We start from the raw sequence: 19,392 nt of genomic DNA on the forward strand, positions 1-19,392 counted from the left end.
AAAAGTTCTAGTGCCCTTTTTAAGTAACGAAAAACAATGGACGGCAACTAGGCCCACTCCCACGTTCATTTTTTCCCAAAGGAACCTGATCAAAATTTTGAGATAGCCATTTTGTTCAGCATGGTCGAAAATATGATATCTATGTCTCTTAGGATGACTTAATCCCCCAAATTCCCTGAGGGGAGGGCTGAAAGTTATTAACTTTACCCAATGTTAACATATAGTCTTGGTTATTGTGAAGTATGCAGACGTTTTCAGGGGGGATTTTTTCAGATAGTGGGGGGGGGGCGAGGGTTATGTTGGAGGATCTTTGCATGGAGTAAATTTTCATGTGGGAAGGTACATTGCTATGAAGGGGAGGCTGGATTTCCCAGCATTATTTAGAAAAAGATCAGAAATTAAATTTAAAAAATATAAGTTTTTCAACTGAAAATAAGGAGCAACATCAAAACTTAAAACGAACAGAAAATATTACATATATGATTGGGTTCGCCAAATATTTTTAGTACTTTCATAAGAGCTATTTATTCTAATTAACGGCCTTTGTGATTAAGGGTCATTCTTACAGATTTGGAACAAAATTCGAACTTTAATGTAAAGAGCTAGGTATTAACTAGGGGCTGAACCCCCTAATATACTTATTAAAAATATATGAATATAGAACTTCGTTACGTAGGTTAATTCGTAAGTTACGTATATTTATTACTAATAAAAACGTTCGTAAATAAAATTAAACAACGTTCGAGAAAGCCATTTAACCAAATAAAAGTCAAATTAATTTTTACAAATTTGGTTTTAATTATTCATGTACGGTGAGCCAAAACCAAAACCTGCATTAATTCAAAAACGTTCAAAAATTATATAAAAAAAACAAGTTTTTTTAATTGAAAGTAAGGAGGGACATTAAAACTTAAAACGGACAGAAATTATTCCGTATATGAAAGGGACTGTCCCCTCCTCAACGTCTCGCTCTTAATAAGAGGCTCTGGCCTACGTTTTTGCATTACATTATTTACGCTAAAATTTTACTCTTTGTCACAGCTCTATTTTTTTAAGCAATAAAAAGCTTTAGCATTAAGAGCGAGACGTTGAGGTGGGGACAGACCCTTTCATATACGGAATAATTTCTGTTCGTTTTAAGTTTTAACATCGCTCCTTACTTTCAGTTAAAAAAAACTTGTTTTTTTTTTAATTTTTTAATTTTAATTTTAATATTTTTAATTTTAATTTTTATTTAATTTTTTTTATTTAATACAACATAGAGCGGGTCAAAAGTAAAAATCAGGCTTCAATATTCGAAGAAATTTCGAATAGTTCGAATGATTTTCGTAATTTTTTAGTTGCTTTGATGTGCGAAGGTTCAACATTGAAGGATTCAAAAGATAATGTAATGGAAATGTGAAATGATGAAGAACTGGCTGGAAGTTTTGTCGGGAATGAGGGTTATGAAACTGATAGGTGGCTGGGAAAATTATTCAGGATAAGTGTGGAATATATTAAAAATTACCAGGTGATTGCAGACTAAGTTTTATATAAATTTAATTCTGTTGATAAGATATTCAGTTCTTTATCTATTCCAGTTCTCGTTTTGTTTATTTCCAAATCCTTGTAACTTTTTTTTCTAATTAATTTCACTTGTAAAAATTGGCAAAAAATATAAACGAAATTGTGAGAAAAAAGTATCTCACAGGGATATTCCTCAATTTCTTCCATGTCTAGTACGTTTCTCTTTTGTGGGCATAGCCCAGATTTATAAGAAATAAAGGGTCTGTAAGGTAGGGAAAGCTATTCACGTTTCCTGAAGACTTTCCTGGCAAACTAAGGGGAAACCCAAAATAGTAGAAAAACTTTCTATTCCTTGTCGTCTCGTATCTCCGACAAATTAATTGCTAAATGTGTTATCACATTGCTAAAGAAAAAAAATAATTTGTACTTTAAGGTATAAGAGGGAGAAAAGAACGAGGTAGATAAAAGCTGAATTTTGTAAAAAAAAATTCCTTACAAGAATGCAAAATTATTTTGATCGCAACATTATATACGAATGAAACATTATTTGAACGCAACAATATATCTAAGAACGCAACATTTTTTTAGAACTTTTTAAAAAGCTTATTCTAATTAAACGGCCCTTGTGCCTCAGGAGTCATTCTTATAGAAAGGGGACAAGAAGTCAAATTTTAGCGTAAAGTGTGAGATATTGTAGAGGGGGAAACCACCCTCATATACTTAATAATTTCTGTTCTTTTTAAGTTTTGATGTTGCTCCTCAAAAGTAACCCGGCTCAATAGTAACCGAAACTCTAAAAAAAGAAATTTTGATTCCAATAGATACATCAAAAGAATCGGATTTTTATTCGGATTTCAAATATATAAGTTTCATCAAGTTTAGTCTTACCTATAAAAAAAAATTGAAAAGATTCCTTATTTTCGAAAAAAGGGGGAAACACCCCCTAAAAATCATGGAATCTCAATGAAAATCACACCATCAAATTTAACTCCACAGTAAAGGTTTCTAGCTCCTATCTGCAAAAATTTGGAATTTTGTATTTTTTTATTGGATGAAAGATCACGGATGCGTTTTTTTTCCAAGGGTGATCGCATCGCCCAGTGATACTGCAATATCGGGAGAGGACTCATTCGAACGGAAATTAAAAGTTTTAGTGCCCTTTTAAGTGACCAAAACAAATTGGAGGGCAACTAGGACCCCTCCCCCGCTTTTACCTCAATGTCACCCGATCAAAATTTTTAGATAGCCAATTTGTTCAGCATAGTTGAAAAATCAAATAACTATGTCTTTGAGGATGACTTAATCCCCCGCAGTCCCTGGGGGAAGGGCTGCAAGCTGTGATTTTTACCCATGGTTTACATATAGTATTGGTAATTGTGAAGTATACAGAGGTAGTCAGGGGGATTTATTCTAGTGGGGGGGGGTTGGAGGGAGGGGGTTACATAGGAGGATCTTACCATAGAGGAATTTTTATGGGGTAAGGGAATTTTCCATGAAGGGGGGCCGGAATTCCCAGCATTATTTAAAAAACGATCAGTAACTGAATTTAAAAAAATAAGTTTTTTAACTGAAAGTAAGGAGTAATATTGAAACTAACAAAGAAAAGAAATTATTATGTATATGAGGGGGTTTTCCTCTTCGTCAATACCGTCAAATAAGTTTTTTTAGTACTTTCAAAAGAGCTATTTTTTCTAATTAAACGGCTTTTGTGATTCAGGGGTCATTCTTGAAGAATTGGAATAAAATTCGAACTTTAGCGTAGAGAGCAAGGTATTGACGAAAAGAAGAGCCCACTCATATACGTAATAATTTCTATTCGTTTTAAGTTTTAATGTCACTCCTTACTTTCATTTAAAAAAAAACTCGTTCTTTTTTATTTAATTGCTTATAAGGACGCCACTATAACGCAGAAGAGGCTTAAAATGAAATGAATAAAGTTGCCACTCTCAAACCAGGCTAAGAGTCAACAATATTTCCAAAAATTTCACATTTTTCAACAGTAATTCTAAAGGCGTTACGTGACTTCTTGTTTTTGGTCAAATCGAGGATTGAAGTATTCAGATAAATGCCCCGAATGAACTTTGTTTCCGAATATATATAATTAATCATATAGTTGAACATTGAATTATATATACTATCTCAAAGTATTCAAAATCTTGGTTTTTTCATTCTATTTCGTTGGTTTTAATTGTATTTTTGTTTTAGTCATAAGCTCTGCGGCTTAACATAAAATCATCGAAGCGCAACACTATCAAAACTCAATATTTTTAGAACCCTATATTCAATTTGGTTAAACAACATGGAAGAAAAAATTCTAACGAATTAAATATATTCTCCAGCGTATAGTAAATTCTTGACTTTTTCCCAAAAAACTTTGATTGTATTCCAGAATTTCTTTGAATTTTCCCCAAAATTCTTGACAATTTCCCTGAAATTGCTTGATGTAATCCAAAAAATATTAGGCTACATAACATAAGACTGACGGAGAAATATGAAAGTGGAGAAATGTCCTTTAGTGTTTTACTCCTATTAAATAAATAAAAAAACAAGTTTTTTTTAACTGAAAATAAGGAACGACGTTAAAACTTAAAACGAACAGAAATTATTCTGTATATGAAAGGGGCTGTCCCTGCCTCAACGCCTCGCTCTTTGCGCGAAAGTTTTTTATTGTTAAAAAAAAATAGAATTGTGAGAAAGTCAAGCTTTTGATGGGTAGGACTAAACCTGATGAAACTTGCATATTTGAAATCAGCATTAAAATCTGATTCTTTTGATGTATCTATTGGTATCAAAATCCCGTTTTCAAGGGTTTTGGTCACCATTGAGCCGGGTCGCTCCTTACTTACAGTTCGTTACCACGAACTGTTTGATTAATGGTGACAGCCACGAACTATATTTTAAAGCTTCATTCCCCAAGTATTTGTATGAGTGAGGAAAAAGGATATAACGCATTTTGAAGAAAAAAAATGTTTAAGAAAGAAATAGAAACCTTTAAGTATCTTATGAACAAAATGAGATAGCTGAAAACGAAATGTAACAATCGATACAACTTAGTTATATTGAGGGAACGGCCTGTATATCTAAATTTATAAAATTGTATATAACATCCTTTGAATTACCCCTCCTAAGATGTTGTTTCACACAAACCAGAACCAGCAATACATCCTCTTTATGAATTATTTTTTTGCTTTTTATGAACTTGCTTGATTTGGAATATGGATGCTTCAAGCATTGACTTGATCAATAAATGGCAAGTAGCCCCTTTAAGATTGGCATAGTAAAGTATTAACTTTTAGTTTATTCTAATTCCTTAGCTTTGTCTGAGCAGTGGTGGATCCAGGAAAGGGGCGAGGGGGGTGCGCGCCCCCTAGCGTTGTCTAAAGCAGCGTACTTTACTTAGTTGACTGAAGTTTGCGTCATTTAGATTTGCTCCTAACGCAAGTTTATCGGATCAAATTATTTTGCCCCCCTCCCCTAAAAAAAAATCCTGGATCCGCCCTTTGGTTTGAGAGCAGTAGCTTTTTTTTCTTCAGCTGAAGCTTTCTCTCCATAATAAAGGCGTCCTTATACGCAATTTTCTTCCACAAAATTTTGTTTTTATCAACCATGTCCCCGTCTTCCTCTTTAAGCACATTTATTTAAGCACATTTCCTTTTTATTTATTTAAGCACATTTAAGCACTTCCCCTATTTAAGCACAAACTACTTTTTTTTTGCCAAGTGGTAACACATTTAACAATTAATTTGTTGGACATACGTGAGAACAGGGAATAGAAGACTGTTTATTCATTTGGGTGTCCCCTTAGTTTGCAAGGAAGATATTCAGGGAACACTAATAAGTTTCCCTTTCTCCACCTTATAGACCCTTCATTTCTTAGAAGTCTGGATTATGTCCCAAAAAAGAGTACTTGAAGGTGGGGCATTATGAAGAATACCCCTGTGAGATGCTATTTTCTAAAAATTTCTTCTATAATTTTACTTAGAATATTTATTTTTACAATTTACAATATTTATAATTTACTTACAATATTTATTGGAAAAAAAAGTCCCAGAGCTGCGGGAGCAAATAAAATGAATACCAAAACCATAAAATAACATGTCAACAGAGTTGAACAAACTTTGATAAACAAAATTGAGTTTGAGGGGGTAGCCCTGGATATGGCATTAAAAATGATCGTAAAAAGCGGGATATTAAAACTTAAAACAATGAGAATTTTTCCATATATGAAGCCCTCTCTTCAACCCCACGCTCGTTACGCTATAGTCTGACTTTTTATGCCCAAATCTTTAAGACCAACTGCACAAGGGCGATTAGATTAGAATGGAAAGTATTTTGAACGATATCTCAAGAATATAATGTGCATCTGCATCAAGAATAGAAGATCTTTATTATGTGCATCAGATTTAAACAATACGAGTCTCAATGAAATGCTTTAAAAGAAATCGGTTGCGCATTTCTTACCCTCATATATGCATTCACTATAGTACTATAAAACTTTATCGTAAAGAGTGAGGAGTTGAAGAGAGAGCAACCTTTCTCATATACGGAATAATTTCTGTTTAAATTTTATTTTCAATGTCACTCTTTAGTTTCATTTGAAAAGCTTGTTTTTTAATTAATGTTCTTAAATAATGACTTCCCTATTGACTCTTTTCTTCTTTAAAACTTAGCTTTCATCTACACCGCTTTTCTCTTGCATCCTCAAGTACAAATTACTTTCTTTTTTTGTCGAGTGGTAACCCATTTAGTAATTAATTTGTCGAGGATACGAGAGAACAGAAAATGGAAAGCTGTTTGTTAATTGGTATTTCCCCTTCCCCTGCAAGGACGATAACAAGGTCTTTCTCAATTTTCTCTATTATCAGACAAAGTGGAATTTAATATTTAAGTCAACCTGATACGATAGCTTTTAGATTAACGATTAAGTTTGAAAATGAGACAAAAGCTTACAAAATAACAATAATATCTCTCTAAATCTAGTCGAAGATCGCCAGACTAAGAAATTTAGTCGAGCGTATTTCATTGAACTTCATTATATTTTTTTATATTTTTGTTTCAAAGTTATTATTTACTTTCAACTTTTTTTGTGCATTCAGAAGTACTTTCTTTATGCTCAAAAGCATAAGCAAACAAACGGGACTTAGGTCCGTCCGACTTTTGTGGCTCTATTGGGGCTCCTTCTTTTCTCGAAATTCGATGAATATGGTGGCGATATTCTCATCAGCCTGACACCAGATAGAGTATCTGGTAGAGGCTATAGACCAGAAAATTGGTCAGTCTTGGGGGCGCGTGCCGTGTACCCGTCCTTCGAAGGCGATTTTGGTAGCTGATTGGCTGAAATTCGTTAAATGTAACCAAGCTAGCAGAGCTGTTGACTTTAGATCGGTCAACAAAGGCACGGGAGCAATGGAGGAGTTTACGGAGGTCATCATTCGATATCTGGTCAATACAAGAAATCCCTGCTATGCAGTATAGGGATTTAATTTCAAGCACGCAGATTCTTCATTCATCCTCAGCCTGTATTGACCATGTTTCACTTGTTAATAAGGCGATGAGAATTATTAGATAGTTACAAGAGACGGACCTTCAAAGACGTCGACAATGCTTTGCTTTTGCAAGATTAGTAGTAAGTCCCTTGAAGCTCTAACTTGCCATAGATTGCCCGATCGGTTTCGAGTGATCATTGTTAGGAGCAATGAGGCTACCTGGTTAGGAGAAAGAATTGACGGTCTCAACTGGCCCCCTTTAATTGTTAGCTGCATAGCTCTTGGGGAAGGGTCTCTAGATACCTGCACGAGCTTGTTTTTCGCTGCATTAATGATCATTCCAAAGGCTTCAGTGGCTGACAAGAGTTCATCAGTGTCTGCTTGAAGAAATAGATATTTCTTCTTGGTTTGGTCTGTTTTGTTGGGTATTTTCAGGCTGAAAAACCTCTTCCTAGCTGATTTATCTACTATGAGTTGCCTCCCCGTAGCAGCATATCATATGTAGTCAGGAATATAAATGGGCTGAGGATTGCACAAAGCCTCCATTCAACTGGACGGAGTTCTAAGCCAGCTTAAGCGCTTAGACTTGAGTAGAGGTTGGTTCCCGTTCGGCACTGGTTCTGGGACCGTTACTTTTCCTGAAGTGAAAATAATTTTAATGATTTAAAGAATATGAAAATTACAACTTCAAATGTTACGAATGTAACTCATATCAAATAGGTAGGAAACATGAAATTAGGTGATATTAAATTTATTTATTTAGCCAGGAAGGATGGGGTATGGGATATATAGACAAGGAGTAGGGCTCATGATGAAAAGGAAACTGATAAGTCCTGTTTAGGTTGGGACGGTTTTAATATTAGAATGCTAATCGCAAATTTTAAAATTAGAAAGTGCAGATTATCAGTCGTGGTAGTATGTGCCCCTGTAGAACCAACTGACGGAGATAGTAGTGACTCAGAAGAATTTCACTTACAGTTATAAGAACAAATATACAGGGTCCCAACTAGAAATATGGTGTTTTATTAGGAGAGTTTAACGCCCAGGTCGATACAAATAGGGATAGATGGAAGCCTAGCCTATAGGTTACAGAAGATTATGAATATAATTTTTGAAAAGGGGAAAGTACCAAGCAATCTTAGGAAAACCCTAGTTAAACACCTGTATAAGAAAGTTGATAAGGGTGAGTTCGGTAATTATAGATGCAGTAGCCTGGTTTCTATAGGTAGTAAATTACTTAGTATGATGATACTTTTTAGACTTAGAAGTGCTGAAGACAAAGTTTTAAGAGGAGAACAGTGCGGCTTTAGGAAGGGTAGAGGATGTGTTTACCGAATTTTCACTCTTACTTTAATAATTGAATGGTGCCTGATTCATCAAACACCTTTAGACTAATTCTAAAGCACGACTAAATTCTAAATACATTAAAGTGATTAATGCTATGTACGAGAATAACACTGCTGCGGTCAAGGTATGAAATGAGTTTAGTAGCTGGTGTCATGCTAAATCAGGAGTTAAGTCGGGTTGTGTTCTATCCCAATTTATATGGATCATTTTGATGGACATTGTCAAAGGAGCACAGGAAAGGCAATGGGAGAATACGAAATCAAATGGGGAAGTAGGCTTTCTTGGACTTAGATTATGCTGATGATTTAAGCATCCTAGATGAAAGTGTGAGCAAGTTGAATGAACTTTTAAAGGTTTTGCGCGTTCAGGGTGCTAGAATAGGTTTGAAAATTAATTTTAAGAACACTGAGTCACTAACGCTAGGAATAATTGAAGATGAAAAGCTGACGTTAGGTAACAAAAAGATCGATCAATTGTACAGTTTCACTTACCTCGATGGTATTATTAATAAAAACGGTGGGAGCAGTGAAGATGTTAAAAGTAGAGTAGCCCAAGGTATCTTTTCCCAGTTGAAAAAAGGTTTGGAAGAATATGAAGATAAGTCTGCGAACTAAGAATAGAATATTGAAAGCTACAGTGATGACAATGGTCAAATATGGTTCTAAAGTATGGGCACTCCGAAAAACTGAGGAAAATTTGATAGATGTTTTCCAGAAAAATTGCCTAGAGATTGTTTTGGTTACCCCGTCTAACTGGCCATATTTCAAACAGTAGGCTGAGTGAGAAGTTTGGTTCAATCCTGCTTTTTAGGGCTATATTGAGAGAAATGTGGAGATGGCTAGGACACGTTCTGCGGTTGAAGCATGACATATTACCTAAGATTGTCCTTGTCAGCCAACGGTCTAACGTTAAACGGAAAACAGGCCGTCCGCGGTTGGGGTGGGAGGATGTCGTAAGGAAAGACTTAAGGGAAATAAGAACTTCCTGCGAGGATTTAAACAGGAAGGCTTTGAATTTTTGCGCCGGAGGAAGAGAATGCGTAGCTGTGTCAGGGGGCTTGGTGCTTGTGAGTTCTTGCTAGTAGTAGCAATAATAGTATTTCAGTTTTATCAATTAGTTTCCCGCCAATCACTAGGCCGTCACATCTTGCATATAGCTCCATTTTCAAGTTGTTTACTAGAACTAATTGTCTGAAAGTCCGGTCCATTTTCTTTCGGTTCGCTAAATATTTGCTTCGGTTACCGCCTTGGAATCCTGATTCTCCATTGATTAGAAAATTTAAACTCGCCGAAGTGCCATTATTCAGTTTTAAGGGAATGTCCTTATCAAATTCAAAAGTAAAGAGTCACTGAAGACTTTCGAATCTAGAATACTAAAAATGATCGGATTGGAAAACTCAATGCTTAACCACCTCAAAAAGCGCCCAAATGGCACAGATGTGTCTAGTATACACACATTGCTATAAAATATCAAAATAACTAGCTCGATTTGTTTCTGAATGCCAATTTTTTTTACAATCTGCTTTTGTTATAGCTGTGATGTAAAAGGATGTTTTGATCAATATTGCCGTTTTCAAACCTCGACTATTTTTTAATTTTTTCCCCTTCACCTTTTAAATGCAAAGTTGAAAAGATTTTGCTTTAGTTAATCATGCTACTCATTTATTTCATCTATCTGAGTAGGACGCCACTCCACGAGGGAGAGGGCTTTGGAAAGGCGGGTTTCATTCCCAATCCCCGGACTTTCTAGGTGTGGCTCGTTATATATTTCTAGTTACTTTTCTCTCACTTCGGCAAAATAAGGTGGAGGCTAGGACGTATCCAGAGGGGGGGGGGGTAGGGGGTTTGATTTTGATTTAGTTGGCCTTTATAACTGATGTTATAAAGGATGTGCTTTTCTCCTAACATCAAACTTTTTTCGGTACTTGTATAAATAATATAACACACTCAAAAAGTGAAGTTGGCCAAAAAGGACAATCTTTGGCAATCTGTCATCCTTGATCCGCATAACATGTCCTAGCCAAAAAAATTCCCCAGAATTTGTTTTTGCGTAATCTTTTGATTAATTCTTGCTATATTGCATTTATCGTCAGACAGCTGGTCTTTATTTGATTATTAGATAGACTTAATTATCCAGGTTTGTTCTTTGCATACTTTCTTTTTGAAAACTTTGTCTTTCTCAACTCTGTTGAGCTTAAAAGTTTTCCAAGACCCCTTTCTGTTGCATTTCGGTTCTGTAAACTATATTCTGAAAGTAATTAATATTTCATCATCTCTGTGCCAACATCAGTTCCTCTGGTCCAATGCCAGATGGGCGTAAGTTGACTTTCTCAACTCTTAAAGAAAAGCAAGAAAAAGCTTAATTAAATTTGCCGTGAATATCAATGGGTAAAAATACAAAAATAATTGAAAAATTATAAGCAAGATTATTATATTAGTTTAAAGAATTCGAGAAAATATAAAGATAGCAATCAATTTTAATTAAAGCATAATAAAGGCTGTCTCACTCTTTGCGCTAAAGTTTTTTATTGTTTTAAAAAATAAAGTTGTGACACAGAGTCAAACTTTAGCGTAAAGAGCGAGGCGTTGAGGAGGGGACAGCCCCTTTCATATACAGAATAATTTCTGTTCGTTTTAAGTTTTAATGTCGCTCCTTTACTTTCAGTTAAAAAAACTTGTTTTTTTTAGATAATTTCTGAACGTTTTTGAATTAATGCAGCTTTGATTTTGGCTCACTGTACATGAATAATTAAAACGAAATTCGCATATTAATTTTCCTTTTTTTGGCTAATTGGCTTTCTTGAAATTTTGTTCTGACGTAACTTACGAATTAACTTACTTAACGAATTTCTATATTCGTATGTTTTTATTACATATATTAAGGAGTTCGCTCCCTAGTCAATACCTCGGTCTTCACGCTAAAGTTTGAATTTTGTTCGAATCAAAAACCCCTGAATCCCAACGGCCAGTAAATTAGAATAGAAAGCTCTTTTGAAATTACAAAAAAACTGTGGTGTAAAGAGTATGGCATTGACTAGGGGGCGAACCCTCTCATATACGTGATAATTTCTGTTCGTTTTAAGTTTTAATGTTGCTCCTTATTTTCAGTTGAAAAAAACTTGTTTTTTTATTTAATTTCTAATCGTTTTTTAAATAATGCTGCAAAATTCATGGAAATGTTCTTTCCCCCAAGGAAATGTCCTCCATGGAAATATCCTCTCCCGTAACCCCTACTCCGACACCGACCCCCCTCCCCCCCCCCTAGAAAAAAATTCCTCCTGAGAACACCTATATAGCCTACTTCAAAATAACCAATACTATATGTAAACAATGGGCAAAGTTTATAACTTGCAGCCCTTCCCCCGGGAACTGTGAGGGATTAAGTCATCCTCAAAGACATATTAATTAGATTTTCGACTATGCTGAACAAAATGACCATCTAAAATTTTGATTGGGTGACTTCGGGAAAAACATGAGCGTCGAAGGGGGCCAAGTTGCCCTCCAATATTTTTTGGTCACTTGAAAAGGGCACTAGAACTTTTAATTTCCGTTCGAATGAGCCCTTTCAAGATATTCTAGGACTACTGGATCAATACTATCACCCCTGGGGAAAAAAATAAAAAAAAAATAAATAAATAAATAAAAATAAAAAAAATAAACACGCATCCGTGATCTTTCTTCTGGCAAAAAATACAAAATCCCACATTTTTGCAGATAGGAGTTTGAAACCTCTTTAGTAGGCTTTTCTAATAAGCTGAATCTGATGGTGTTATTTTCATTAGAGTTCTATTACTTTTAGGGTATGTTTCCGTATTTTTCCGAAAATCAAACAAATTGTCTTAGGCGCATAGCTTTTGATGAGTAAGATTAAACTTTATGGAACTTGTTTATTTAAAACCAGCATAAAAATTTGATTCTTCTGATGTATCTATTGGTATCAAAATCTCGTTTTTTAGAGTTTCGGTTACTATTGAGCCGGGTCGCTCCTTACTTACAGTTCGTTACCACGAACTGTTTGATTATATAAATTTCTTTCTGGTCGTTTTTAGGTTTTAACATGGCCCCAATTTTACTTAAAATTTTTATTGGATTTTCTATTTTGATTATTAACAAAAAAGATGAAAAAACGCTTTACCAAAAGCTTTCTAGGATTTTAAACATAGAACATGTCTTCGGTTAAACAAATTAATAGTAAAAGTTGAAACAATGACGGTAAAGATTGTAACGAATGACGGTAAATACGATGACGGTAAATACGGTAAAGGTCAATTAATTCAAAAAGGGGTGCTACCATTTTGACTAATCGTCACAAGCACTAAACGTCATAACATCTAACCGTCAGAACCACTAACCGTCATAACATCTAAAAAAAATTATATAAGTTTATATAATAGTAATAACTATATAATAGTTTAGAAACAAATTTCGGCTATATATTTGCACATCACGGGGATGGGGGTAAAGCATAGCATATATTAAATACTTAACCTAACCTAGGTGCCCTTCCCTCCCCCCCCCCCTAAATCCCAAAAAACTGAAGTTTTAAAATTTTAGATGTTATGACGGTTAGTGGTTCTGACGGATTCTTTTGTCAATGTAATGACGGATTTCGTAGTGCTCCTGACGTTAGAGCTCCTGACGGTTAGATGTTATGACTTATGACGACTTCCCATTCAAAGATGAGGATAATTTTAAACGGCTTTATAGTATCGCAAAGTAGATGATGTTGTCCCCAAGGGTGCTTGGGAGTTTGACGAAAAGGCAAGAAGGGATTCTAAACAACTATTGATAGTCCTTATAGTGAGCACAAAATAAATACAAGGGTACCTCCAAAAACTTTCTCAGAGGGGGAGGGGGGGAAACATTGCGAAAATGCCTAAAGGAGGTGTACAAGACTTGGAAAAAGGTGCTTATTCAGTAAAGTACAATAAATTTCCAAATGTTGCAAAAGCCTCCACTTTTCTATATTTTTGGTTTTCAGTAAGGCCGTTTTCTTATAGCACTTGTGGAACCTAGGAGTAATGGCCCGAAATTATACAGATTATATATCGTTCACAAATACATTTTTAAGAGAAAAGGCGCACAAGTTGGTATTGGTTGCTAGGTCAGCTTGGAGCTTTTAGCTTCTAGGCCAGGATTTCTTGGAGTCTCCCAAGGGAATATTTCTGAAACGACACGTACACCTGAGGAATTAAAAAGACGTTGTGTATACCTACTATTACTGCTAACAACTCACCGCAGCACCAAGCCGCCTGATGCCTATGCTCGCTCCTCCTCCATCCTAATCTATTCAAAGCCTCCCTTTTTACACTCTCCCAGAGAGTTTCCAATACCCTTAAATATTTCTTTATGGAATCCTCCCACCCCGACCGCGGAGGACCTGCTTTCCGTTTAGCCCTAGACAGTTGGCCAAAATGGACCATCTTCGCAATCTGTCATCCTTTATCCGAAGAACGTGCCCTAGCCATCTCAACCTTTCTACCCTTTTCAAAACTCAAGGTTCACCGGCCCTTAGAGACTAACTTTTATTTTGTTGTAATTTCCGTTTGTTTCAAGTTTTACTTGATTATTCATTTTAATTTCAGTTTGATTTAGGATTCATTTATAGATTCACATTAATTTATGCTCATTTTAGTTTAAAAGATTGTATTAATTTATTTGTGCTTGTTTTGACTTTTAGCATGGCTCTTTACTTTTCTTCAAAACAGTTTCTTATTAATTTTTATATAGTTTTGCCTGGATATTATCTTTAATATAAAATTCGTAATTTAGATCTTTTACGATTCGAGGAAGCTACTGTTTTTAAAAGTTTAAAAAATTTATTTCTAGATAAGAATCAAGAACTTGACATTTCATCACTAAGGTATGAAGATGATCAAACATTTGTCAAAAAATCTGTCCGAGAGGCTTCAGCAACAATGTCACAAATTTGTGGATCTCGGAAGCCTCTAACACATGCCAATAGCCTCACAAGTGACAGCGTTCCTAAATATGGCGTAGAGACAAGCCATGAGAAGGAACTACAGGAGGTGTGTCCTTTTTTTTAGAATCTGTCAAAAGAATATGTAACCAGGATTGCCGCAAAATGTTTCTACAGTTTTTTTTAAACCTGGCGAAGAGAGGGCCCGATATTAAAACACATCATTGTTTTTTAGTGGTTAGGATTTATTATACCAAATTTTGATGATCATATTCTACTTAAAATCAAAATTAAATTAACATTATTTAGTTTAGCCTTAAAAATTTTTAAAGGAAACCTTAGAAGTCTCTAAAAATATGATTTTGACAGAGATAGTCTCTAAGTGGCAACCCTGATTGCAACGTCATCTGTAACCATGTGACCCAGTTCCCAGTCAGGAATAGAAATTGAGTGGTGTGGCAATGTGGAATTCTTTGAATTTTTTTTCAGACCTGTACATCAGCCAAATTACCATTAAGAAATTTTTTAATAGACAAGTTTGACACTTTTTAGGGATTTGGGGATTAAAAGTAAACGTATACACAATAGTAGGGTTGTAGTTTTAGGTATTATTTTCATTTTAGATATTTCATCACTTGAAATGTAATTTTAGGTTGTAGTTTTAGGCAGTATTTTAGGGTTGTTTGCTGTAAGAGATATCTCGTTGTAGTAAGGGGAAGGGGGCATTCTGTTACACATTTATCCTGGTCCTTCATGGTTTTGTTTATTGTAAAACTGTATCTCTTATGTTTCTTTTTGATTCTAATGTTTCTTTATTCTTGTTTTTTATTAAATTAAAATTTTAAGTTTTTAACAACAGTTTAATTTTGATAGTTTTACTTGCTATGTTTTGTTCTTTTTAATGTTGACTTATTAAATTTTATTGATATTTTGTTCTTCAAAATTTTTGTTATAAAAATAAATTATTTAATTTTATTGTGTTTGTTTTAAACAAAATTATTGCTTGTATAAAATTAAATTTATTAAAAATTTATTTATTAAATTTATTAATTTATTAAATTATTCATAAATTTATTAAAAATTTATTAAAATTTATAAAAATAAATTTATTTGTACTGCTAAAATTCAGGTGAACATTGTAATTATTTCAGATTAAATGAAAATACATAGACATAGCTGACGTTGTATTTTTTTTTAAATAAGACCCCAAAAAATAAGCTGAAAACTCTGAAAATATTTTATTGTGTTAATTAAAAGTTTTATCCGTTACTTATATATAGTTTACCCGTTCGCTGTAGGATTTACCCATTATTTACATATTTTTTTGTTTTGTTTATAAATGGAATGGCAGTACGGTCTCATAAATTATTTACGAAGTTTTTATTGATTCTATTTCAATTTATGTCCACAGACGAAAAACTGTTGTCGCAAAAAGATTAAAAGCATACTTTGTTTCTGATAAATTTTTTTAAGAATTTTAAATGCGCCTTTGCAAATTCTAAAAAAAACTGTTTTTAGTAATACTGAAAAATCTATTTCTGTCATCCTGTAAGATTTTAATTAGTGTCCAGAATATCTGTCCACATTTAGTGTAATATTTTGTTATTGCTTGTATTATTTACTATTATTTATTTATATTATTATTCTTTTTATTTTATTATCATTTAATAATATTTTTTTTATTTTTAAATATTTTTATTATTTTATAAAAATATATTTTATATTGTTATTATATTATTATTTATTATTATATTATTTATTAGTTATTATTTCGCAATGGTTAGTCATTTTTTTTGGCACTGAAATTTCAATAAATTAAAAAAGTAGTCAGCTTATTCTGCCTTTCAACCGCCACTGTGTTGTGTTGTACTAACATCTATTTGGTTGCAAATTTGGGTCCTTGGATGTACCAATACTTGTTTACTTACTTGTACTTGCGGCAAGAATCAGGCGTTTCCACCACACCCTGCATGAAGAATCTTTGCGACTTTTTTCGTCCATGCTGATAGATTTTCTACCAGCTTCTCTACAAATTGTATCCAATGGGTTGACATCCTAGACCAACCATTGGCTATGGATCTGATTTGACCTGGTTCTAACCAGCGGTTGTTCCGTCGTCCCTGGTGTCTCTTCCAGAGCTGAGAAGCTCATGAAGAAGAATTTTGGAAGGCCTGCACTCAAGTGGATTTGCATAACATGGCCCAGCCGTTCTCACCACCTTTTTTGCTTGCGAGACTGACGTCTCTCGCTGCAGACCCTAGCTAAAAAATAGCTACTCAGAATCAATAAACATGAACGCAGATTTCCGATTCTGCCCGGCCCGTTTTGGCTACTTTGGCAGCTTTCCCGTATTTTTTATTTAAGCATTTTATTTGCGTTTCTTTTCCTTTTTTCAATTGCCCAAAGCTCCCAAATTTAATCCCTGTTTACATGCCTGATACCAATTATGAGGTGCCTTTCAGCGTAAAAAAAGAACTGTGAAGAAGATTGTCGAATTTTTTTTTTCAATCCCCATTTATATAACATATTTATATTTATACTTTATATTATATATTTTATTTTGTTTTATATTTTATATTTGCATTTATATTTATACCAGATATTATATTTATATTTATAAAACAGATTTATATAACAGAATAACAGCCCAGATTTATATAACAGCCTAGATCTGATCAATAAAGTGCTATATTTCTTGGCTTTCGTCTTGTAGATTCAGACCACTTCCCCGAAGTAGTTAGCTGTCATGTCATAAGCCTCAAAGGGATTGGGAAAGACATGTTATTTCTATTAGTCGGATAAACTTGTTTTGTCCGGCTTTCTAGCCGTAAAACAAAAAGAGTGTTCGCATTTTCATCAACAAAAGGAAAAAAATGACCATTTGTGTAGCCTATTATAAACATTTTCCTTATTCCTAACGCTCTGGCGTCTTTGTTAGAAAAAAATCTTTGTTTCGAGAGAGAGAGGGAAAGAGAAAGGAGAGTGGGGAAGAGAGAGAGAGAGAGAATGAACAGGATTCTAGTCCCTTGAAAGTATTTCTGCTATTTCTGTCAGCATTTTTTTTTTACTTCTAAGCGTTGTTTTCTTAGCTGCTTTCTCTTCATTTCTCTTTTATATCTTTATTGAAATGGCCTATATAACGTTTTAATCTTCTTTTTCAGATATTTCGAGGGTTGGACAGATGGGGAATGGACATTTTCAAAGTATCAGAACTAACTGATAATAGACCTTTGACTGCCGTAGCCTATACAATTTTTAAGGTAATTTTTGAGTTAAGTGGAATGGAATGGCCTTATTTCGTGAAATCCAGGGACAAAGCAAACGCCAAGTAATTTACTGGGTAAAGAAAGTTTATTTTAATGTAAGTAAGGCTTTAGGAGTGGGAAAAAACTTCAAAAAGCAGGTATATTACATAAGAATATAAGACTTTCGGGCGAAATTGAAAAGAATATCAGCATCTCAGACGCCACTTTACAGAACGCCCCGTTTCATTCTGTAGGCTATAATTCTGAATAGCTATTAATGAGCCAAACTTTTTTTCTTACATTGGAATATATGTATATATATATAAATATATATAATATATATATATATATATATATATATATATATATATATATATATATATATATATATATATATATATATATATATATATATATATATATATATATATATATATATATATATATATATATATATATATATATATATATATATATATATATATATATATATATATATATATATATATATATATATATATATATATATATATATATACAAAAAATATTCCATGAAAGTGATTATTGGAACACAAATTTTAATCTATAAGTTCAAACTGATCAGATGATGGGTATATTTGAGCGAACTGAATAGCTTTCTAAGGGTAAAAAATCCACAAGACTATCAAAACGTAAATGTGGTAGTACACACTCGGGGTAAGCTAGAAGAGGGGGGCGGGTTTGGGACCAGCCTTTCTGAATTCTTAAGGTTTGTAGCACAGTCGAGGATGTTTTACGAGTATGGGGCAAAGATTGGTAGGTAAGACATCCAGGGAATTTAGATAAATCCAGACTTGAAAATGGGACTTGTTCTCTCAACAGAGTCGTGTTTACCTGAAAGGAGCTAGTTGGAGATGGGCCATACCTGGCGCAAAAAAACGCTACAGAATTTCTAAATAAAAGTAGAAAAATAGTTTTATGGTCTATTCTACAAATTGTTCGTCTTTGCGGAGAGAGCTGCCCCACCCCCTCTTGTATTTTAATTTATAATTGGAATGCAATTAAAGTTTACTTGGAATTAATTACAGTTCCTGTAGAAAAAAATGGGAAAAAGTAAATGTAATCATCGACTGAGCAGGAATAAGTATAAGAGGCAAGCAAAAAAAAAAAAAAAAATTAAAAGTACAGTCCCAAATACAAGATCGGAGGCCTCTGTTTATGGTCTTCCTAGCTGTGCCATTGAAGAAAATGACACGTGATTAACTTTTGAGTATGTTTTTCGTTACTAGTTTTAAAGGCTAGCATTTAAAAACAGCAAATGGTCAGGCTCAACTTTGCATCCGAAACGTATTTAATACAAATTTGATCAAGGCTAAACGTTTATTAGTTTATTTTGTACTTTACAGAAAACAATACACATATTTAACCATGTACCTTTTGTCACAAATGAATATGTGTGCTCATTTGTAACAACCTCTCTTAAACGCCTGGATAGATTTAAAAACCTCATTAATTCCCTTAATTACATTAAAAACACCATTAATTCCAACAGTTACACCAATAAAGTTGAACTATAATATTGAGTGCCAAGACCCTTATTCAGGAGGTCTCAAGTTCCTTAAGCCCCATTCACAAGTGTTCTTAGCTAGACAACAGTTTCTAGCCATCTTCACCTGGAACTAGTCAGGACTGATCACAGTAGAGAGAATATACAAAGGCTATACTAAGGATATATACAAAGGATTATACAAAGGCTATGTAATATCGACAAAGGGTATACTATCAGTTAAAAAAAAGTGAAATACATTTAAAACCACACAAGATTCATACTCCGCCTTCGCGCATGCGCAGTTTCTGATGAACACATCACAGTATGCCTATGGAAAAACCTGATTTTTGCGAGGCAGCAA

At 33.9% G+C, this 19,392-nt stretch overlaps 1 protein-coding gene across 6 annotated transcripts in view; it reads left to right on the plus strand.

The window, feature by feature from the left end:
• The window catches only part of dnc (phosphodiesterase dunce), a 562,555-nt gene that overhangs the window by 494,125 nt on the left and 49,038 nt on the right, over positions 1-19,392 (plus strand). For all 6 annotated transcript variants that reach the window (XM_089096264.1, XM_089096265.1, XM_089096266.1 and 3 more), the window contains 2 exons: positions 14,168-14,367; positions 17,420-17,518. In XM_089096264.1, coding sequence (XP_088952390.1) covers positions 14,168-14,367; positions 17,420-17,518 — 299 coding nt within the window. The remainder of the gene's footprint in view (positions 1-14,167; positions 14,368-17,419; positions 17,519-19,392) is intronic.

Source organism: Artemia sp. Qi Xiang Cuo, chromosome 11, assembly GCF_049724085.1.
Source record: "Artemia sp. Qi Xiang Cuo chromosome 11, ASM4972408v1, whole genome shotgun sequence".
Taxonomy (NCBI): domain Eukaryota; kingdom Metazoa; phylum Arthropoda; class Branchiopoda; order Anostraca; family Artemiidae; genus Artemia; species Artemia sp. Qi Xiang Cuo.